General features: G+C 39.4%; 3 protein-coding genes and 1 long non-coding RNA gene across 4 annotated transcripts in view; 2 read left to right on the forward strand and 2 right to left on the reverse strand.

Moving 5' to 3' along the window:
- LOC145470029 (uncharacterized) overlaps window positions 1–24676 on the forward strand; it is a 399370-nt gene that overhangs the window by 239551 nt on the left and 135143 nt on the right. The gene's annotated exons all lie outside the window — the stretch shown is intronic.
- Window positions 1–24676, reverse strand: part of LOC145470032 (uncharacterized) — a 168685-nt gene that overhangs the window by 17915 nt on the left and 126094 nt on the right. The gene's annotated exons all lie outside the window — the stretch shown is intronic.
- LOC145469164 (uncharacterized) lies at window positions 1233–18590 on the reverse strand. The gene is made up of 2 exons (XR_014042286.1): window positions 17762–18590; window positions 1233–1723 (listed from the first exon to the last, which is right to left on the reverse strand). It is a non-coding gene; the product is annotated as an uncharacterized LOC145469164 (long non-coding RNA).
- LOC145469162 (uncharacterized) lies at window positions 6890–14963 on the forward strand. The gene is made up of 6 exons (XM_081452864.1): window positions 6890–6975; window positions 7194–7250; window positions 7513–7578; window positions 8595–8651; window positions 8721–8840; window positions 8949–14963. The coding sequence occupies exons 3-6, from the start codon at window positions 7558–7560 to the stop codon at window positions 9273–9275; spliced, it is 525 nt and encodes a 174-aa protein (XP_081308990.1). The 5' UTR covers window positions 6890–6975; window positions 7194–7250; window positions 7513–7557; the 3' UTR covers window positions 9276–14963.

A 24676-nucleotide genomic window follows, 5' to 3' on the forward strand; every position in this document is an offset into this window, starting at 1 on the left:
AGAAATGAAAACCAATTTTTTGGCCTATCCTCTCAGTAAGATGTAACTATGATGTACTTGTCTAAAAGTCATTCTCGCTAGCCCCAAAAAATTTAATCTCTCACAGTACTTCTGTAGTTTGAATTTCTTCAAAGAATTTCCCAAGGAACTGCTAGGCTTTGTGCTATCAGACATGACTTTCTTTGCAAGCTAATAAGTTCAGAAGCTAAAAGCTATTTTCTTGAGTCAAACAACTCCCTCATGTACATGTAGAAGGAGTTGAACTTGCTGTTTTCCCTTAACTTATAAGCCTTACAGGTAATACAGGTACTTAAATAATTAAGCTATTTAGTGAACTTCTAGGTTCTAATTTGTTTGAAATAAAATCAATATTGAGATGTTCATGCTAAAAAAACCATTCAATCTAGGACTCAAATCTTACCCAATCTGACCTCAAGGATAATTTTCATTTGCACGTGACATGATCATTTTCTAAAATCCAAAACTAAAGAGTCACCAGTTAAAGTTTTTATCCTCATCAGGCATAAAAGGGGTGTAAATTTATATCTTTTAACAACTTTTCACCTTAATAACTTACTTTGTCTGGAAACAAGCACACTTTGAATTTCAGAGTTATGGTGGTGCGTAACATGAAGCTACGAAAGCATTTGTCAAAAAATATTTACTTATCTCGTGGCTTTTAGCCTTTTTAGAAGTTAAACTATTAGGAAAAGTGCTTAATATTTAGATGTTTGCTTGTTCAGTTCAGTTAATCAGCCACCTAGATATCCAAAGTAACTTCCAGATGTTTACAACATTTGCCTGCTGCAATGTTGGTGTACAATGGAGGTACACCAACATGGCAGTTTCATACTGGGCTCTGTAAATTTGTGCAAAATATTTCAACAAATATCTGAAGCTTGGGAAGATGCACAGCCTGTAGAGCTAAAACTCGGAAAGGTGTCTTCTTTATTTATCTCCTATAATATCACAATGTCTTGAATTTATCCACTGAATGGTCAATTCTAATTAATTTTTTGTGTGACAGTGCAAACCAAGAATACCAGCTCTAGAACTCTGTCTACTTTTTTCCTAATTTAATTAATTAAAAGTCATTTGCTTTTATGCTTATTTAAAGTTTTCATCAGCAATGTATATGCTTTCATGAAAGGTTAGCACAGGCATCATGTTTGTCAGTACCATAGTTGCATCTTGTGTCATTGATTGTTGAGTACTGTTTGAGAAGGATCAAGAACCATTCATTTGATGTATTTCATGTGATCTGAAGAGTTCATGCAAGTCTTCTGAGTTGTCTTGCAGGTAGGATTGTCAAAGTTTAATTAGCATGTCTCTCTTACTTGGTATCTCTCTTACTTACTTTGTATAATTGCAATCAACAAATGACACTGGAAGATCTTCCTGTCTTTGCTGGGGTGATGTCATCCACTATTGCAATAGGCCTATTAGGAAAATTATTTCAAATATGATCCTTGCAACCTTTTCATGAAATATATGATCTTGAACATGATGACACTTCAGTCTGGACTGAAAAGAAAAGAGTAACACTTTTGCAGTGTCTATGAATTGTTTGCATTCCATCTAATGGCTTCAACGTTCTTCTCAGTTTGTTTATTGTCCTGGTCCAAATAATTATAGACATCTTGATCTTCCATTTAGGTCTTAAAACTGTTTGCATTCCAGTTAGTGGCTTTTCTTTTGTTGTCCTCAGTCTGCATTGAATGTGCTGGTTAAAAAAAAACAAAAAACAAAATATAAACAAATTGGGATGTCAAGTCATCTTGGCAAACATGCATATCTGGGGTTATGCAATCCCAAGCTTCCTCTTTTTGAAAAAGTCAGTAGATCTGATCTTGTCCTTGCCTTTAGATCATGAAGGTTATGCAGTCTTCAGTGACCATGATATAATTGTGTAGTCTAGATCTAGAATGAGAATATAGTTTAGAATCACTCTGTCGTAAATGCTGTGTCTTTAGGGTTACCATGTGCCTGCATCTAAGCGAGGTAGCTAATTTGACATGTAAACAACAAAAACATGTCAGGGGATATTTTATTTTGAATTTTTTTTTTCCCAAGAGTGATTTTTTTTCAATCACTTCATATATTTTTTTAATCCTAACAGAGTGCAATGTCAAAGTGGAAAATGCACTTTTCAACTGGACACTGAGAATGTTTTGTCGCTCTGAGAACTGTTCCCAGTCTTGACCAATAAGGGAGCATGAAATCACATTCATTCATAAACGAGAAACAGTTCTCAGTATCCACCAATGAGAACGGGTGAATTTTTCATCGAAAACAAAATGTCTGGTAAGCATCTGTCATGAATCACCGATAAGTAATTATTCTCGAACGTTTGTTTGTCATCATCTATTAACCACACATGAATGAGTTTACACAATGGTCTTTTATCAATAATAGTCGAGTTGAATCTTTGCGAATTTCGACTATCTACAAGAATGGTGTTTACGTGGCTCTTTAACTAAGCTTATCAACAACAACAACAAAAAAATGTACTGGGGATATTAAACTGAAAACGTTCTAGTTCAGCCGCACAAGTCCACATAATTGCGTTGCGAACAATACAACGTGAAATTCTGCTTTTCCATTTTTCTTTTCTAACAAGCATAACAAGCAACTTACCAGCAGTGTGTCGATCCGTCGTTCAAATGCAAATTTCATTAACTTTTTCCTGGGTCCATAAATCTAGAAAGCGAGTAATCGTTTTCCCTGAAATTCGCGCCAAAATTTTCCCACGCTTGTTTAGCCAATGTTTCATTACGATCTCTTTGAGTATTTCCTCGGCAGCTTGGAGGATACCTTGTCACTTCTGATAATTTACCGTTTGGTGAATCATTTTGATCCGTTCTTCGGCGCAACTCCAAGCTCCTTTCTCTGAAATCTACCCTTAGCGCGCGCCAACCGGCCACGCCGGACGATATTTCCGATTTATGGCTACTTTATCAGAGCATATCATACATTGAAAGGTCACCGGCGGGCGATTTAGGTCAAGATATTTTTAGAATTGAGAACTGTTCTCGTTTTCTACCAATCGACATGGTTTATATTGCTTGTATATTCGCTTGAAACAGCTTTATAAACTGATTATTTTCCTGGACGGATGATCAGTAATTCTTCGGACTACAGAACAAATAAATATTCTGCTGAAATCTAACGCTTAGAGAGCAATAGTTCGTGTTTTCTCAAAACCACAAATGACGAAACGCGACTAGGGCTTTCGAGGTGTCATGCTACGAGATCACGAGTGTTGCGTGTTGTTTTGACGTCATGTCACTCATCTCCGTTCATTACATTTATGGAAGGCTGTAACCTGAAAATCTGTTGTCTTTGTTTTTCTCTCTCGGTGGCCTTCCATAAAATAATATATTTACGGCAAACCGAATAATAAAATTTCGCATCGTAGCGGGAATTATCCGCCTAACGTATTTTATCGCGCTCTGCAAGGGTGGCTGAGCATTGAATTTTCGCTGAACGATTTCCTGTGCTGCATAGCTTTCTGTTCAAACATTCCCAGAATTGTTCTCGCTTTTAGCCAATTGGCGTTTTGTTTATCCGAGAACTGTTCGCAAATTCAGCCACTTAGCGTCAGAAAACCGTGACATAATTTGCGTGTCACCCCCGAGAAGTATTTTCCGATCGTAGAAAAGGGACTTATTGTTAAATTGTGAGAACTGTTCTCAGTTTTAGCCAATAGGCTGATGTCAGTGTACCTCTGGATTAAAGAAAAGGAGTAATTTAGTTACTTGTGACGAATGGTAAAATCCGATACTCGCTGAGACCCCTGTTTGAAAATCCGAGACCGAGACCGAGACCAAAACACGCAAGACTTCGACACCGAAATAAATGCAATATAAACGAGACTTCGAGACTCTTCGCAAAGGTTGTCGAGATTTCGAGATCGGATGAAAAGTTTGCGAGACCTAAGATTTTGGAAGTACCATTCGCCACCCCTTTTAATGGATTATGGGGACAACGAGTGAAATGAACTTGGCCGACAATTTCTTGCCTGTGAAAAGGCTTTGAATTCTGGTTGTTTTTCGTAATTCTTTCGCGCTCTCCACTGGTATTACTCAGCATTGAATTGTTGCTGAATGATTTTCGCGCCGCAGAGCTTTCTTGTTTTAACATTCCTGTAACTTTTCTTGCTTTCAGCCAACTGGCGTTTTCTTTGGCCGAGAACTGTTCGCGAATTCCGCCACTTGGCGTCAGAACAGACGATGGTATAATTTTGACAGGTTCCGGCTCAATTGCCTTTGTTTATTCTTGGTCTTGGCTAATCGGCACCCTTGTTGTGAAAGCTAAAACAGTACTAAAAGCGTCACAATGTACTAAAAGTTTCTCAAATGAGACATTTGGTGGTGTTTTGTCCTTCCTGTACCCTTTTCCCTTCATATACGCCTTAACTGGTTGGGAAAAACTCCACAAAATTGTGCACGCGTGGAAACGGCATGTAAATATTTACGAGTGAAGAATTTGCGAGTCAAAAAGACTTATTGTTAATGTGAGAACTGTTCTCAGTCTTAGCCAATAGATGGGAGTGTAAGTGTACCTCTGCATTCTGGAAACCGAGTAATTTAGTTTTCATTGCTCTCTACCTGTTCTATTATATCAAGTTTAATAAATGATGAGGACAACGCTCGGGAAAATGAACTCTTGCCTCTGAAAAGGCTTTGAATTCTGGCTGGCTCTTATTACAGTTGACTCCGGCTAATTCGAACCTTCAAGTGAAACCAGAAAGGGTTCGAATTAGCGGGAGTTCGAGTTTGCGAGAGATGGGAACAAATGACCGGAGATAATACAATGTGATGATACAACTGGTTATTTTGCTTTCAGAACGACGTAACATAAGGAAATTGTGTTCAAAATGCGAAATGGCTAGCAGAGGAACACTACCGTGAGAAACCGTGCAATACATCAATGCTGACTCGATTCAGACAAAAATAAATTCAATTTTTTGGAGTATGTTTTTACTCATTACACCTTGGAGAAGGAGTTCGAGTTATGGTGAGTAAAATCATAGAGAATATAACCTGAAGGAAGAATAGACCACTTCGAGTTAGCGGAAGGTTCGAGTTATCGCAGGTTTCTTTCGCGCATTCTAAGGATGACTCAGCATTGAATTGTCGCTGAACGATTTTTTCGTGCCGCAGAACTTTTTTGTTTCAACATTCCCATAACTGTTCTCGGTTTCAGCCAATAGGCGATTTGTTTGTCCGAAAACTGTTCTCGAATTCAGCCACTAGCTTCCCACCCCTTGAAATGAATGTGGCTTTGTGCACTCAGTCTAGCCAGAGAGCCTCCCTCGGCGGTGTATATTGGCTAAATCACGGAAATCGTGTAAGGTCCCATCAATTGTATTGCGTTCAGCAAATTTGAAACACTGAAGTGGCCGATTTCCTTGTCAGGGTTGCTTCATCTCACACTCACTCAAACAATGGACTTAGTGATCACGAATGGGCTCAAATCGGTTACTAAATAAACATTTTCGTCTTCTTGTCACCTTATTTCAGTTTCCCAGTGTCCCTGTAAACATAAATTATGCTCTTACTCCACTGGAAGGCTCCACAAAATTTGGCAGAGATGAAAAGGACATTCAATGCAGTCAACAACTGCATTTGAATGTGAGACCCTCCTTATCTCTAATATCCGAGAAGTGTTCTCGGTCTTGGCCAATCAAGAAATATTCTCATGGAAAGCGAAAACAGCATTACAAGCGGCACAATTAAAATGAACTTTGTCGAATGACACATTAGGTCTTGTTTTGCTCTTTCTGTGCGCCTTTCCCTTCATATACGCCTTTAACATGTGAGGTCAGGCAAACTTCCACAAAATTGTGCACGCAATATAGCATGAAAGCAGGATGTAATTCCGAGTCGACCATTTGCGTTTCTATAGAAAATCATATTTCGTAATACGATTTGCCACTGTTCGTTTTATTCAGGCTAGTAAGCAAGTTAAGTGGAGAGACTGGCGTTTCTAAGAGATGCTGGCTTTTACAAACATTTTGCAGAAACTCCGCTCGACTTTTCAACCACTTTAAAGTATTCTCGGTTTTCACGTCCCGTCATGAAAAACTGAAATTCAGATGTAAACAGACTTTTGTATTTATATCCCCATCACGAAAAAGAAGTTTTAGAAATGTGTCCGCTAGTGTGTTTTCAGCTCGGTAGCGTGCTTTGTTTTGAAAATATAGCAGTTTTTGCAGCTGAAGAATCAAGAAATTTTCAGAGAGCACCAGTTGAAGCTTGACACAGGTCATGTGCAGCTAAAACTAGGTGAACCGTTATCCACGAAATTTACCACGATCAAATAAACCGTTGAAATTAGTTTGTTCCAAAACAGTTTTCTCCCTTTACGTGTTTCACATATCGTCCTGTTTCCAGCGGTGCAATTCACTTCTGTAGTGGAGATCAGTTCCTTTGTTTGTCTCAGCATATATAATCATAAACTTCAGACAACCGGACTAGCGGCATTTGAGAGCAGCAAACCGCAAGAAATGCAAAATCCAAGCTCGTCTGAAACTACAGATATAGTGGCTAAGTTCTTGCCGATAGCCCCACGTAATGAAAACCGGGCTATTTTTCCACCTTGAAAAAAGTACGACACTCCAGATTTTGTCACTACTGTTTTGTCAATGAGGGAAAAACTTTACGAGTTGCAAGGGGATTTAGGAGATGCGGAGGAACCCACTCAAGAGAAGGATATCCTCAAAAGATGGAAGGCAAGCAACAGCAACATTCATCGGAACTTGAATGTAAGTGACTTATTTTTTGTGAAGGCCGAATCCTTCATGCTCTTGGTGTTAGATTGTAACTATTGATTTTCTCGAGAGAAAGACAATAACCGTTTAGACTATTCTGCCTTTGATATCTTTACGTAATCAGTAGATTGCAAGATGAACTGCCGTCCACAAAAGCCAACCTGGATCAAACACTGCTTCTCGAAGTGAATGATGAGTTGGTAGGTGCCAATGCTTTTTTTTTTTTTTTTTTCTGTGAGTGTCCCACCCAAGTTTCTGGCAAATCCTGGGATAAAAATCCCAAAACCTGGCGTTTCCGCCAATTCGCAGAGCAAAGTATCTACTGACATCCCCGAAACAGCCTCTGTTAGAGGTACCACCCCTCCTAACTAATATTCAGGTTTTCGCTGACCGATATAATTGTATGAATCGATTACAGGAAATACCGAGCAATGGAAACACTACGAAGACTGAAAACTTGAGAGTGCGGGTTGAGGTAACACTTTGCTCTCAATGGTCTATGCTTGGTGCCTTATTTGATTAGTAGAAGATTCGTCTCTCTGGATCAACAATAAATAGGTCAATCAGGAATAGTAACAGCAGATTACGCATCGCAATATTTGTGTACCTAAATTAATGAAACATTGCATTTTGTACTAACTCGGTATATCCACAGCTAGTTTGCCGAATGGTATCTTCTCAAGGCTTAGTTTATGGCGGGTGGAAATATTAATTAAATCAATTGTCTTGGTTCTTAGGGTCAAACCAAGAGCGAACGAAAAACCACCCAGACAACAGGGAAAATGACAAGAAAGTCAACTGAAGTAAGCTCATCCATATTTGATTTTATCTACAATCTGTCCTGCTCCTTTGGCAAAGACTGAGATGCCTATAAAATGTTAGTTTCCCTTACTCGCTGCAGATAGCCTTATCGCCAGGCAAAAAGCTCTTGCTCGACGACCAGCACTCTTCGAGCGTTGTTCTCTCCTCGTCACCGGAATCAACAGTGGGAGCCCCATTAGACGCCATACCGATGTCTTTTGTAGTACGTGTTGCCTTTATACATCGCTACCATTATATCTACGTAACTCACGTGACAACCGAAGTTAAACGGAGCAAGTAATGCCCCACAAGAAGTGTTACGCAATCTGTAAGGGTTGATTTACTCTCCTTTACTAGGTAAATGTCGAGGAATCGAGGAGCAGCTAATACCACTTGTGAATAAAAGATTTGCTACGTAATTGAGTGCTTGCCATGTAGTAACCTGCTTTTCATTTTCGCCGTTCATAGCGACGCACGTTTGTACCAAATAAGGGTCCCTTTCATAAATTCCTGTGAAGAAAGGGTCTGTGTCACTTTTGAAGAAAATCTAATCTGCCTCATTTTCAGATAAGAAAGTCAAAGAAATCCGTAAATACTGACTAGTAAAGGTATCATGGCTAGGGGAAATATTTGGTCGAGGGCTGAGTGATCTATATAGATGAACATTAGGAACCGATTTGAAATTTTGGATGTAATAACCAACTGCGAGTGTCTCTACTATGCGTTGGCAGGATGTACGACCGTTAACGTAGTAGGCTCCACTAGCTTTCATCCCAGGTTCTTTAACTTTGTTATCCTAGTGTTTTTTCTTTTGTACAGCAAAGGCTAGTCCATGGCACCTCCCGGTCCCAACTCGGACATTCTAACGAACCGACCACCTAAGCTCTCTAGCACTGAGATTGGGAGTGGCAGACAAATATATAGTATCATAAACCATGACACTGTCACTAGTGAGCCCATGTAGCCGTAGCGCAATTGTCTTTGACCACCTCGTAATATTGTTGTCATTGCTTTTAAGAGTACCTCCACACCCCTGAAGAAAATGAAAGCTGAGTCACCCGAAGAGCCGGAATCGGTGAGTAATCACCCTTGCATCATCTATTTGAATATTGCTGTCAATTTAACTTATGTCTGATTCTTTCAGCAGATGCCCCATAAAGACACCAATAATATGACGCCACCACGAGCGGCAGAGACAAGAGGACTCCAAGAATTGGACGTTTCAGAAAGAAAAGAAGAACAGGAACCTACGAAAAGCCGAGAGGTAAACCGATGAACGGCTACGTAGAAAGGAATGAATTATGTTGATTTCACAAATGGTTTACATGTACTAGAAAATAATTTACTACTGATAAGCTGTTTTCCTTTGCAGGTATCCAGTGGCATGTTTGTCGCTGTCGCATACAGTAACTGCGATTGTTTCTTTTTGGGGAGAGTGCTGAAGGCGGAAGATGGCATTTTTTCGATAACGTTTTTGGAACAAATTCATGGAAAAAATGGTGTGTTCGGTTGGCCCGCTCAGGCAACAGTGGAGACTGTGGACACCGAAAAGGTGTTTATCACAGACCTAGAAGCCGAAGAAGCTGGTACAAACTGGCTAACATTCCCCAGAATACAGGAAGTCCAAGAAGCATTCCCTCAGTGCAAAGAAGCACTAGTAAAAAGACTGAAGATTTCTCAGGTAATTACCATCATTTGATAGCTGACATAAAAAGCCTAAAAATGTGGTAGCCGGGAGTTACCAAGGATTGGCTGCCCAAAGAGAACTAAACGAAAAGGAATTCAACTCTATTACTGTAGTCAGTTTGATTTGCTTTTTTGATAACTTCGTCTGTATTAAACGTATTACCACAATTTCACCCTTTTACAATTTCGCAAAAATTCGTTTTCGTCAGGCTCAAGCCATGTGGAATGACACTTCCACCCCTTACTGCACTTTCAAAACTGGTGTTACTTGAATTGGAAGGATATCAAAACACTGCAATTAGGAATGCCGGACATCCACGAATCTTTAATGGTGTCTCTATTTGAGCCATCGACAACCTGGATGGCTAAATGGTTCAGTAAGTAGGATTCTACTGATAAGAAACGGCTAATGCACACTCAGTTAACTACGCATCCACTAACTGCGAAAGTAGCAAGATTCCAGCACTCTCTTGATTTTCGGTTTCGCTTTATAGAAACAAATGCAGAACAAATTTACGCGTTTTTTTAATCTTTGCGAGTTTCTAATAGTCTCCTTTAATATAACGGGTAATCAATGCGTATATGGCAGTATTAGAAAAACGGGCCAACAAAAACGTAAGTATCAGATGACGGTTACGGTCAATGTTGCGTCACATCACGAGCAGCAATTTTAATTAAAAGTAGTTTAAGAGCTCTCTTTAACCGTTGCAGGGCGGCAAGTTCGTTATCACTACGAATAGTTTTTTCTTTGAAAGAACTAAGCAAGGGAAGCCCTGGCGCAAAAGGGTAAGTAACTGACATACACATTACATTCATACCACTTTGAACGTGCAGAATTAATTTTTTTTGAAAATTGGTATACATAAGGCTCACAACTACGCAAGGGTTCCCTTAAAATTTGAAATGGAAATAGAGGGAAATTTTAAGGGCGTCTAAATGTTGGTCATAATACAGTAAGACTACTGTGTCCTTTTATGTTCAAGCTTAACTATCCGTCATGTGACAAAGAAGAAATTGTAATCAATCTGTGTACTTTTTTCCAATGTCTGCTTATTGCATTTGGTTACAACTTGACATTTCGGCATACAAGGAATTTGTGTTCCCCTGTCAGGCTGCCCAGTGATATCACTGGACATTGGGCGTAAGTATACTTATGGGGAACTACGGGCTCAGATACTTAACCTAAACATAACCGCCACCGATATTAAACACCTTAGACAAGCTGAAGCTCATTGGGTTTTCTCGAACTCGCTCATCATTTTCAGTTTTACAAAAGAACCATGGACATTAACAATTTATCGTATAACCAGGGCCTTCCATCTGAAAAAGACGGGGATTAAACTCCCGACGGAGGCTATGGCATTGGGTGTGAATCAAACCTTGTTTGATCCCTAACAGACACAATTTCAAAATAGACCAACAAATATATGAGCTACGATGACCTGAATCATAACAGCGTCGTCGAAATGCCTAGACCACAATAAAGATAAGAGCACTTGTTATTCCCTCACGTTAAACGTTAAGCGATATCTTGATAAATGTATTTGCGCTCGACTCGTCTCGAAAATCCAAAGGGACAATTTATTACAATCCGTTATTTCGACCTCTAAAAGAGATGAGAAGCATGACATAAGCATATATCAATTCACAATTTCCTTGCAAGGGTCTTCCTAACTAAAAGGAGCCAGCTTGAGGGATGTTACTGGACTGACTTGGCCAGTCCTCACCTCTTACAAAACGATGATGTCAGCTGTGGAGTCTACGTATTGAAGGTAATCCTTTAGAATGTGATTCGTTTTCTTAATACTTAAACCGAAAAATACCATGGATGTAGTTAGACTCTGACATGCGTTAGTTGACACAGTCACTTTTCTTTCTTACATCGCGGAGTGCATTACAGAAAGAAAGGAAATCGCATTCCAACAGGTGTGTCTCAACCGAAATGCTGTACTTCATCAACGTAGTTTTTTTTTAATTGTAATCACTGTAAAGTCACCAAAACACGAACAAGTTATTCAGGCAATTGTTTCGTGCCAATCGTTTTTTCTCGACAAGCCGAATTTGCAGCTATATATCGAGACAGATCCAGTCATTTTGTGAGGGACCAATTACTCGGCGATCCTTAACCCTTAACTGTGATGCAAATATAGTTCTCTCCGCAAATGAGGCCAATTTCGTAATTCTGTGTAAAGTCATTTATTGTATCTACTTTGTCTTCCTCTATAGCATGACATCGATGACTACAAATGGCACATTGCCTACAGGCTGCTCAATGATGGCAACTGGTAGACAGTTGGACTGGAACTATTTTTTGTGTGCGTTAATGGCTTATACGCTGGCAAATACTCTACAATTTTGCGGAATTTTGCCCGACCGCACATTAAAGGCGTATATGAAGGGAAAGGCGAACAGAAAGAGCAAAACAAGACCTAATGTGTCTTTCGACAAAGTTCATTTTAACTGTGCCGCTTGTAATGCTGTTCAGTTTTGCTTTCCGTGAGAATATTTCTTATAATAAGATACTGATTGGCCAGGACCGACAACACTTCTCGGATATTAGAGATAAGGGAGCTCTCACATTCAAATTGTTGACTGCATTGAATGCCCTTTTCATCCCTGCCAAATTTTGTGGAGTCTTCCAGTGGAGTAAGAGCATGATTTCTATTTACAGGGACACTGGGAAACTGACATGAGGTGACAAGAGGATGAAAATTTTTATTTAGTAACACGTTTGAGCCCACTCGTGATCACTAAGTCCATTGTTTGAGTGAGTGTGAGATGAAGCAACCCTGACAAGGAAATCGGCCGCTTCAGTATTTCAATAAAGGCCGTTTTCAAATTTGCTGAACTTGCACGATTTCCATGATTTAGCCAATATACACCGCCGAGGGAGGCTCTCTGGCGAGACTGAGTACACAAAGGCACATTCATTTCAAGGCGCGGAAAGCTAGTGGCTGAATTCGAGAACAGTTCTCGGACAAACAAATCGCCGATTGGCTAAAACCGAGAACAGTTATGGGAATGTTACAACAAAAAAGTTCTGCGGCACGAAAAAATAGTTCAGCGACACTTCAATGCTGAGTCATCCCTAGAATGAACCCGCGATAACTCGAACCTTCCGCTAACTCGAAGTGGTCTCTTCTTCCTTCAGGTCATATTCTCTATGATTTTACTCACCATAACTCGAACTCCTTCTCCAAGGTGTAATGAGTAAAAACATACTCCAAAAAATTGAATTTATTTTTGCCTGAATTGAGTCAGCATTGATGTATTGCACGGTTTCTCACGGTAGTGTTCCTCTGCTAGCCATTTCGCATTTTGAACACAATTTCCTTATGTTACGTCGTTTTGTAAGCAAAATAACCAGTTGTATCATCACATTGTATCACATCTGGTCATATGAAGGGAAAAGGGTACAGGAAGGACAAAACACTACCAAATGTCTCATTTGAGAAACTTTTAGTACATTGTGACGATTGTAGTGCTGCTTTAGCTTTTATAACAAGGGTGCCGATTAGTCAAGACAAAGAATAAACAAAGGCAATTGAGCCGGAACCTGTCAAAATTATACCGTCGTCTGTTCTGACGCCAAGTGGCGGAATTTGCGAACAGTTCTCGGCCAAAGAAAACGCGAGTTGGCTGAAAGCGAGAACAGTTACAGGAATGTTAAAACAAGAAAGCTCTGCGGCGCGAAAATCGTTCAGCGACAATTCAATGCTGAGTAATCCCAGTGGAGAGCGCGAAAGAATTACGAAAAACAACCAGAATTCAAAGCCTTTTCACAGGCAAGAAATTGTCGGCCAAGGTCATTTCACTCGTTGTCCCCATAATCCATTAAAAGGGGTGAGGAATGGTACTTCCAAAATCTTGGGTCTCGCAAACTTTTCATCCGATCTCGAAATCTCGACAGCCTTTGCGAAGAGTCTCGAAGTCTCGTTTATATTGCATTTATTTCGGTGTCGAAGTCTCGCGTGTTTTGGTCTCGGTCTCGGTCTCGGATTTTCAAACAGGGGTCTCGGCGAGTATCGGATTTTACCATTGGTCACAAGTAACTAAATTACTCCTTTTCTTTAATCCAGAGGTACACTGACATCAGCCTATTGGCTAAAACTGAGAACAGTTCTCACAATTTAACAATAAGTCCCTTTTCTACGATCGGAAAATACTTCTCGGGGGTGACACGCAAATTATGTCACGGTTTTCTGACGCTAAGTGGCTGAATTTGCGAACAGTTCTCGGATAAACAAAACGCCAATTGGCTAAAAGCGAGAACAATTCTGGGAATGTTTGAACAGAAAGCTATGCAGCACAGGAAATCGTTCAGCGAAAATTCAATGCTCAGCCACCCTTGCAGAGCGCGATAAAATACGTTAGGCGGATAATTCCCGCTACGATGCGAAATTTTATTATTCGGTTTGCCGTAAATATATTATTTTATGGAAGGCCACCGAGAGAGAAAAACAAAGACAACAGATTTTCAGGTTACAGCCTTCCATAAATGTAATGAACGGAGATGAGTGACATGACGTCAAAACAACACGCAACACTCGTGATCTCGTAGCATGACACCTCGAAAGCCCTAGTCGCGTTTCGTCATTTGTGGTTTTGAGAAAACACGAACTATTGCTCTCTAAGCGTTAGATTTCAGCAGAATATTTATTTGTTCTGTAGTCCGAAGAATTACTGATCATCCGTCCAGGAAAATAATCAGTTTATAAAGCTGTTTCAAGCGAATATACAAGCAATATAAACCATGTCGATTGGTAGAAAACGAGAACAGTTCTCAATTCTAAAAATATCTTGACCTAAATCGCCCGCCGGTGACCTTTCAATGTATGATATGCTCTGATAAAGTAGCCATAAATCGGAAATATCGTCCGGCGTGGCCGGTTGGCGCGCGCTAAGGGTAGATTTCAGAGAAAGGAGCTTGGAGTTGCGCCGAAGAACGGATCAAAATGATTCACCAAACGGTAAATTATCAGAAGTGACAAGGTATCCTCCAAGCTGCCGAGGAAATACTCAAAGAGATCGTAATGAAACATTGGCTAAACAAGCGTGGGAAAATTTTGGCGCGAATTTCAGGGAAAACGATTACTCGCTTTCTAGATTTATGGACCCAGGAAAAAGTTAATGAAATTTGCATTTGGACGACGGATCGACACACTGCTGGTAAGTTGCCACCTTCCTTGATATGCTTGTTAGAAAAGAAAAATGGAAAAGCAGAATTTCACGTTGTATTGTCCGCAACGCAATTATGTGGACTTGTGCGGCTGAACTAGAAAGTTTTCAGTTTAATATCCCCAGTACATTTTTTTTGTTGTTGTTGTTGATAAGCTTAGTTAAAGAGCCACGTAAACACCATTCTTGTAGATAGTCGAAATTCGCAAAGATTCAACTCGACTATTATTGATAAAAGACCATTGTGTAAACTCATTCATGTGTGGTTAATAGATGATGACAAACAAACGTTCGAGAATAATTACTTATCGGTGATTCATGACAGATGCTTACCAGACATTTTGTTTTCGATGAAAAATTCACCCGTTCTCATTGGTGGATACTGAGAACTGTTTCTCGTTTATGAATGAATGTGATTTCATGCTCCCTTATTGGCCAAGACTGGGAACAGTTCTCAGAGCGACAAAACATTCTCAGTTTCCAGTTGAAAAGTGCATTTTCCACTTTGACATTGCACTCTGTTTCCTATTTCAAAATTGTTCTGTAGCTTTTATGTTCACTGAAATTGAATATGGCAAAATGCAGACATATCGTAATGTTTAAGCACTTTGGGTCTAGAATCTGAGTAACATATTAAATTGGCAAAAAAATTGCATTGACCTGTAGCTTTCTAAAGGTGATTTGGACACTCCCCTTAGGGGGCCTGGATAACTGGATAATTCATTTTATTTCAAAATTCTTGGTCTCATTTGATAACCAACTCTATAAGCTTTAATTTGATATAGGGGTTTAGGTAGCTACAGTACAGTGTGAAAGGGGAGCATTACTTCTCTTGGATGCGAAACACCTCTCAAGGTATACAGTAACCTTAAACCATGAACTTATTGCTTCTTTCCATTTTATGTGAAACAGTATATGACACAGCCACCTTTATAGCAGAGCTCCCAGGGGCCGCCACCAAGCGGAGTCCCATAACTATAGAAACAGAACCACATGCACGCATACAAATAGAAAACCATAGAACTATTTTTTCATGGTCAACATGTCTAGCAGTGTGGATCATGGCAGGTGCGCCTAACAAAGCCGACGCCGCGGAACATGGCGGCCATAGTTTAATCATATATGTATGATATTGAACATCCATGTCATGGTCAATTGACAGCTGTCAAAACAAGGTATCTGCTGACCAGTATTATGTGACCATATCACGGGCTCAGGTTAAGAGCTCATCAAGGTCACCAGTTTTTTAAAAAGTTGACCGCTGACAAAGTACTGGTTTTCTATTGGATCGTGGGCTCAAGCTAGGTTAACGTCTTTATCAGGGCCAGGTTCAGAAGGTATACTAATGTTTTTCACTGCTTGTTTTATGTAGTTTGAGATTATTGAAACTCAAAACAGAAGGCCAGACATTATAAACAGAAAAAATCCCTCAAAGTTACAAAACTCACATCAAAATCCTGGGTTAGCTTACTCGGGCTTTGAGCAACCTGGCCCAGGAGCTCCACTTTTAGGCTTGGCTAAATCTAAATATTACAATGTTTACAATTGACTCACTGGTGGCATGAATTTGTACATGTATTTTGTAACATAATTGTGCATTGCTATTTGCCTTCATGCTATACATCCATCAATAGTTCATTTTTTTCATAAAATATGCTATTAATACTGTCTACCTTTTAAAAAATACTGGAATTCTACATAGCCTTAAGACACTTCCCAAAAGTGACTGTAAAAAGATACGGTTAAAGGTATGACAGCTGTACAGTATTAAGAACAGCATACAGGAATATAATGAGATCCACTGCAACATTGCAACATTCACAATGAAAAACTTCCCCTGGCATTAATGGTAAAAATAACACTTTGTGGATGAATACTTACATGTGGGCTACCATTAATAATTTTATAATTCAACTTCAATAATTGATGTGTTTTTTTTTCTCCACGAAGATTGTGGACTACAGGGACTGTTAACTACTGGGTGACTCCATCAAATATATAATTTTGTAATTAAATTATGTCAAAAATTAATCAGTAAGCTATAAGTAAGTTATACCATCTACACATATTTTGTCTTCACTACATGTAGACAATTGAACACACTCGGAGGTTTTGATGCATATGTGCATTTGGTCAACCAAATCCAAGATATGTTTAATTAAGAAATCAGTAAAATTACAGCTAAATGGATAAAAAATATATCCTACATGCACCAAAGTTGAACACGAAAAGCCCCCAAAAAATTGAAAAATAGGGACCATGTATCCCCAAATGCAGTGGCACCATTGGAATCGTCTCCGTGTAGAGCTTTCTCTGCATGTAGGGTCACTGATTGATGTAGAAAAAATAGTTCATGTTCATGTGCAAAAGGGGAATATGGAGGTGCTGTTAGCAATTTACCACGTTTTAGAAGAGTGTATGGATTTACTATTTCGGAAAATTATATTCCATACTTGCTGCACCAGCAAGCCTAGTGTAATACTAATCATCCACTCGACATTTCAACAATAACAACAAAACCGAGGAAAACTACATAAACACAATATGGGTATCACTACACCTGAATCAAACGAAGGATACCAGAAATGTTACAGAAAATTCGTTTAAGATTTATTATCATTCCAGTTAAAGCCAACAAATGCATTTAGAAGCCAGAAAACGTCCAAAATCTCAAAGACTTGCGGTGTTCAAGTTTAATAATTATTCGCGCCAAAGCGTAATTTGAATATTATTTTCGCCGATGGCTTCGCAGTCCTTTTTTCGGCCGTGGCTTAACCAGGCTTTTACCAATAACCTTAAAAGAAATTCAGCCAAACATTTCACTAAACCCAATAAATTAACCAAACAAAACGAGGAAGTCTCCATAATTTGTAAACGCAGTATGCATGACAACATACGAGCGTCAAAAGCTGTCAAGCAAATCGATGGTTTTCCTTCTTCCCAAGGTAAACAGAAGAAGAAATTATAGCAGTCTACAAAGCGGCTGTCCTTACTAAAACAAAGAAAACTTCAAAACTCGGCTGGCAGTATTTACAAATAAAGTTCTATTACTTTTAGACGTGAGGTTATCGGTATACGGCGAAAAACAACAGAAAACTAAGCTTGTTTGTTTACAGTATGCAACTTTATATTCAACAACGACTCTAGTCTTATTGTTTGAAATTTATCAAACTTCTCCCAGTATGGTTCCAAATCAGATAATCAGGGAGACTTTAAAACTCCTATTGAAAATATAAGCTTAACTTCTAAGCTTATCTCGCCGAAGCAACTACATAATTTTTATGGAAAACGCGAAAGTTTCTATGTAAAACAGTCGCTTACCACAATTTGGCAGTTCACTTCAGTTTGAATCCTATAGGCAGAAACTTCCAGCAAAAGTTGCGAAGACTGAACTGAACTAATCTTTTCGATAGATCAACGAATCAACTACTCTTTTCCCGCTGTGTTTTTTCCTCTAAACACAAGAAACACGTTTGATTTCTCTTGTTGATCATCTGATGAAATCATGTGACTTCTTACACGGCTGCACATCTCGACGCGCGAAGTTGTGTAGTCTTCTGAGTAAGTTTTTCGGGTATTCCAGCTCTTTTCTATAGCCGTCGTTCGCTCTGCCTCACGGCATTGTTCGGTATTATTTCATATCCTTTCTCTAGCCCTAACTCGATCTAATTCACAGCACTGTTCAGTACTACCTCGCCTCCTTTCTAGCCCTGGCCCGCTCTTTCGCGATTTTCTTCGCCACTTCTTTAGCTGTCAATCCTTGCTCTCTGCCGTTCTCTTTCACGTTCTGCTTCAGTTAAACCCTATCTTGAAAACGTTAGATCAACCCCTCCGATCGTTTGTTAACATAACAAATAGAAATAAGTTTTTTTTTTTGTTCCCTGACTTTTCTGAAAAATCCCGCCCAGAACAGATGGCATTTCCTAGCTTCCCCGTGAGGGCTACCGCGAGACGCCCCTCCCCCTCCCCCCAGAGTCTGTACGGACGGCGTTCGTTCGCTCGCTCGCTCGTACGCTGACGTCATAACCAAATTTTCTCGGCTTGATGGGTTACCAATTTTGCTTACCCATGGTGCTTCGCTGGCGCGCTTCGCGCGCTGAAGCTTCGCTATTACGCCTTCACAGAGGAATTTTGTCAACTTGAAAGCCGCGAGCCAATGAATTTACAGAACCCCTGGCGTTAATTCACAGTATGCAAACTTGTGCTTCGTGGACATTAATTTTCTTGACCATAAAAAAGATCGACCAATATAGCCCCGCGAAGGTTTGAAGTAACCTTAATGCTAATACGATGATAGACCAATTTCGACGTATTAAAATTCAGCCTAACACAATAGACCTCTGTACGAGGCTCTGGGGAATAAACCGCACAAACTCTGTAGTTATTCCCCAGAGCCTCGTGCTGAGGTCTATTGTTTTAGGCTGAATTTTAATATATCGAAATTGGTCCATTGCTGCACAAATATTGGCATCGAAATTTTGCTTAACTATCGTTTACGCACATGTAAATGTGGCAGTGAGGTATCACTCTTGGTTACCAGCTGAAACAATCACTTTCCTATTAACAGATGGCTTGCCTCTTTGAAATAAATCAATCGTTGAACACAAAATTTAGTTATAATTTCCAAGACTTCCTTGTATTGAACTTTGAAACAGCGCATTCCTAGCCATATTTTTCTAGGCTTCTTCTTTAAATTATGACAAATATTTATCGAGGGAACAAACTTGTGAAGGCCAGTGAAAAAAGTGTTAAAACCCCTTGAAAAGCCGTTACATTCGATTTCCCAATTTTAAGTTTAATGCCAGTGGTGAAAATTGCGGTCAAAAGATCTCCGATCCAGTTTAGACAAAGGGCGACTAGGTAGGGTCAATAGCAGTTTTATCCTAACTTTGTCATTGACCATTCACTGGAAAAAAAAAATGTGGAGAAATAAAGTAAAAAAATAAATAAATAAATTTAAAAAAACAGGAAAATAAATTAATAATAATAATAATAATAATAATAACTTTATTTAAGTGTCGATGTATTTAGCACTAATGTGCTAATTTGGGACACTTTAAATAAGTAAACAACTGTTTTAAATATAACATAAACTATTAAGAATCCCAACTGGTGGGAGGCTGACAAGTTGGCTATTTACACAACGCGGCCGAGGAGTTGAACTCGGGGCTACCGAGAACAAATCCAGAGAGCGGTAGGGCGGAGGATTTGAACCAGGGACCTCCAGATTTCAAATCCAGCACCCTAAACCACTCGTCCACGCCGCCTCCGCTAATTAGAAGAGCAGAAAAATACTTCTTCTTCTGGATCACCCCATACGACTTGAACTAAGGGTGGCATCAGAAATAATATAAACTAAATTTCTTGCATCAAAACAATATGGCCATGCCACAAAAAGTTATTTAAATTTTAAAAGTACGTATCAAGATAATTTTTAGGGTGTTTTTGTTTACAATGATTTTTGTTTTTGGGGTAGACAACTGACTTTCGTTAACAGCTCAAATGGTAGACGATTTGACAGCATCACAGTTTTTATGAAAATTGGAATTCAGTTTAGTCCTGATTATTTTTGAAGCTTTGTTTCTGCAACTGAGATAGTACTGGGTCATGGTAGCATGCATAAATAAATTGCGATTGCAAAAACGAGAAATTCGAATCGCACTTAAGTGGAATCATAACTTGTCTTTAATAGCTGGATACTTTAAGCACTTTTACAAAAAAGGATCGACAAGTTTTGATTCTAATTAACACGCGAACACAAATTATGTTCAGATTTCTCAATTTTCAGTCTTTGCGATCGGCCATTTTGGAAACCATCAGGGGGAAATTGTTTTATGTCGGTTTTGTCGAATTGAAAGCTCGTTGAGCTCAAAAAACCTATATCGCATTTCATATCCGTGTAAGGCCTACTTCAGCCGCCATATTTTAATTTTGCTCTATTTTTGCCTTCATTTGCTCTGTATATCTCATTCATATAAAAAGTCAATTTCGAGAGAAAATCCGATACTTCTCATTGAGAAATTTCCGTCTCTTACAAGAGGTAACAAATATACCGATTTTTCTTGGAAAGTTTTAGTATTTTGTCATACGGTCGCTTACAGTATGACAAGGTTGTCGTAACCAGGGGATCGACTGTATTTATTGAATTAAAAACATCAGACTCCTGTATTACCGTTGTCCGATTTTTCGAGTCGTACGGGTGATTATACAGACCACATTTGATTCCAGTCAGTCCCCTTACCATTACTTACATCAGTACTGATAGTTAGAAAGATGCAAATAATTAAAGGCCTATGCAAAAAGCTGGCTAGGTTATTACAAAATACACCCGTGTCCTCAAGAGAAAAATAAATCCGAACATTTAACGATTGATAATGTGATAGGGATTAAAAGTAGTGATGAGTGTGAGGAGGATGTTAAGAGCCACTGCCTGTAAATATGTAGAATCCGACGACAGGTCGGAAAATTCGGATTTTATTTTATTGCGTCAAAAAGACCCTGTTGGTGAAGTATTTTCAGAAATATACTTTCAAAGCTCCAGGACTTCACATTTTTGTGAAATCTAGGAAAGTTTGAAATACCGCTCAATCAACCAAGATGGCCGATGGAATTTATGCAAAATTACACATTTACAACAGGCCAGTACAGAAAGAAGGGAACTTGCCTGGATTTCATATTCACACAGTTTGTATTTTACACTCTGATCCTTCCTCTAAGCTAAAAGTCATCTTGAACTAAATATGTTCTGTCTACCTCTTGGCCGTTTGAAAAATACAACTATCGCAGTTTAATTTACATGTAAAATTTGAACCGATTTTAGAGGGTCATAACTCTTCTAGTATACGATTCTCTCATCAAATAAAAGGTTTTGAAGGAAGAGCTATGCTATAGGTATGCCATATCTAAATGGCTACTTTGGCCCGTGAAAATTAAGCGCGCTAGACGAAAAACTCTAAAGGGTATTTTGCCCAAATGCGCCTTTTTGGGACGAGTGAGCAAGAACTTCAATTTCGCAGTCATCTTCATGAACATAATTCGACATGTTTCATAACACAAATTATTCGTAGACGTCGTGTCTTGTAGACTTAAGCAATACTTCAAATAATACCTCAGTATTAGCCTTGGTTCTAGATGACACAGTCCTGTGGAAATCAGCCGCCCAAGCAGACGATTTTGGCAAAATGTAGGCCCTCGAGGTGGAACGGTAGTCCTGCGTTCAAAACTTGAGCACCATTGGCGAATAAATGGAGAAAAGGCATCGCTACTTCTTCCTTGGTTTTAGAAGTTCTCTCTTTTTACTTTAAAAAAGGGGAACCAATCCTTACTGCAAAGATTAATAGAACGTTTGCTTTAAAGGAAACGCAAGTGTTTATGTGACGTTTGAGTACACAACATGAATATGCAAATAGTTCTCCTTGTCACGGTGTCACGCCATGCAATTGACCGCGACAACATATAATAATAATTTAATAATAATAATTTACTAATTTATATAGCGCATATTTACATATTCTGATCAATAGCACATATTTTAGAGAAAATTAAAAATTACATTACCATGAAAATAAAATAAAGTTATAAATTATAAAAACACTTCTTAAAAAGATAAGTTTTAAGTCGAGATTTAAAACTGTTAAGTGATGTTGCTTGACGAAGCTCCACAGGTAGGCCATTCCAGAGTTTCGGAGCTGCTACTGAAAATGATCTAACTCCCAATGTTGACAGCATCTTTCCCTTGGGATGGTCCAATAAGGGCTTACCAGTAGACCTAAGATTATATAATGAATTCGATTTTATACTAATTAGATCGCTAAGACAAGTTGGCGCTAGGCCATAAATACATTTAAAAGTCAAAAGTAAAATCTTATAAGCAATACGCAAAGAAACCGGCAGCCAGTGCAGCTCGTAAAGCGCCGGTGTAATGTGAGAAAACTTTCCGATGTCAAGAATAAGTCTTGCTGCTGCATTTTGTATACGCTGTAATTTAGCGATCTGCGCCTTTGGTAAGCCAAACAATGAACCATTACAATAGTCAATACGACTGGTTATAAAAGCGTGAACTAAAGTAATTAAAGAATCCCTCGATAGGTATTTCTTAATACGTCTCAAATTATGCAAATGTAAAAATGCCGCATTACAAGCCTTGTTAATATGATCAGTCATGCTTAAGTTGCTGTCTAACCACGATCCAAGGTTTTTGACACATGGGCTTGGACAGATACGATTATTGCCCACGGTAATGGAACACGAATCTAGTTTATCAAGCTGCTGTCGTGTGCCGACCAACAAAAACTCGGTTTTGTCATCATTGATCATCAACCGATCTTGAATCGTCCATTTCCTCACCGCGTCAATGCACTTTTCCATAGCTTGTATAGCATCAGCTTGAGCAGTGTTACCAAGTGGTTTGAAACTCAGATACAACTGTGTATCATCCGCGAAACAATGAGCATCAGGTAGATAATCCTCCACGATCTTAAACAGCTTGGACACATATATTATGAATAACAGGGGCCCTAAGCATGAGCCTTGAGGTACTCCGCAGTTCAAGTCAAAAGGACGAGAAAGAACCCTATGTACAGAAACGCGCTGACTTCTATCAGACAAGAACGATCTAAACCAATTCAGAGCAGTCCCACGTATGCCAACCCCGTCAGATAGCCTCTCTAAAAGTATTTGATGATCAACGGTGTCAAAGGCATATCTAACAACACTGGCTGACCACATTTGAACTTTTCCCTCTACATTGTCTTAGACAAAGATACGTAGGGAAAATAGCCAAAAAGAAAGTAGCGAACGTTTCTCGGTTTTATTTGTTAAATTTATGGCGATTTTGGATTGTGAAACTCCCGTTCATGACTTTATGAGTCTTTATGGCCCGTCACTAGAGTCACGTCGTCTTCTCACATAGATTTCTACAGGACTTAGCCATCTATAACCAAGGCCATTGCTTAGATATGATTTAAATTATTGCTTACATGTGTGATACACAATGTCAAATAACAATTTTTGGGATAAAACATGTCGAATTATGTTCATAAAGATGACTGCGAAATTGAAGTTCTTGCTCGCTCATCCAAAAAAGGCGCAATTGGACAAAATACCATTTAGAGTTTTTCGTCTGGCGCGCTTAATTTTCACGGGCCAAAGTAGCCATTTAGGGCCCGTTTACATGGAAAGAGGGTGCCTCGGGGGGATAGGGGCACCCTACCTAGTAGGGTTGAAGATACCGCGGTTCTACATGCAAGCTAGGGGCACCCTCCCCGCTAGGGCCAAGAGCTAATTTGAAGAGGTGGTCGCTAAGTTTAGTCAACAGACAAAATGGCGGATCGCAGACAAATTTCGGCGGCAAACGCAATTTTTGTCACTCTCTCATCTTTGGCCGCTGCTTTTCAGTTGTGTGGATTGATTTTAACATATTTGATTCTTGAAAAACGTCGTCTTCAAATGGTTGGCTTTCAAATCGCTAACCAGTATGATATTGCCGTGGCCCGACTTCGAAACGCTCCGAGACAAGCCTGCCGCCGAGGAAGAATTTGGCGAAAACCTGGGCGAACAGAGCAGTGGTGGCTCAATCTATTCAATGGAATTTTACCAGAATCGGAGTGGAAAAAGAATTTTCGAATGGATCGTGGCGTTTTTATGACACTGGCCGACGAATTGGCTCCATATCTTCGACCTGGCAGAAGCCCACGTGGCCTTGATGTGCTTTCAGTCGAAAAGCAAATTGCAGTTACGTTATATTTCTTGAAAGACCAAGGATCACTCTTGATGACAGCCAATACTTTTGGCATTTCAGTAAGCACGGTTTCCGTGGTTATTCGGAAGGTATGTGAGACTATTACTCAAGTAATGGGACCTAATTACATCAAACTCCCCGCTAACACCAGAGAAATGGCACATCTTCTCAGAGGAATGGAAAACAAATACGGATTTCCACAGGCGTTCGGTTGCGTTGATGGAACACATATCGCTATTATGCAGCCAACGGAAAACCCCCATGATTATTTTAGTTATAAACAAAAATACACCTTTAATGCACAAGCCGTTTGTGATTGGAGAGGAATGTTTATTGACGTTGAAGTGAAATGGCCAGGGAGTGTGCACGATGGTAGGGTGTTTGGGAATTCACGAATTCACAGGTTGCTACGAGAAGAAAAGTTACCCATGATATACAAAGAGCTTCTTCCTGGCCATGACAAAATTCCTGTTACACTTCTTGGAGACCCAGCATAC

The sequence above is a fragment of the Orbicella franksi genome, chromosome 15 (assembly GCF_964199315.1).
Source record: "Orbicella franksi chromosome 15, jaOrbFran1.1, whole genome shotgun sequence".
NCBI classification, from domain to species: Eukaryota; Metazoa; Cnidaria; class Anthozoa; order Scleractinia; family Merulinidae; genus Orbicella; species Orbicella franksi.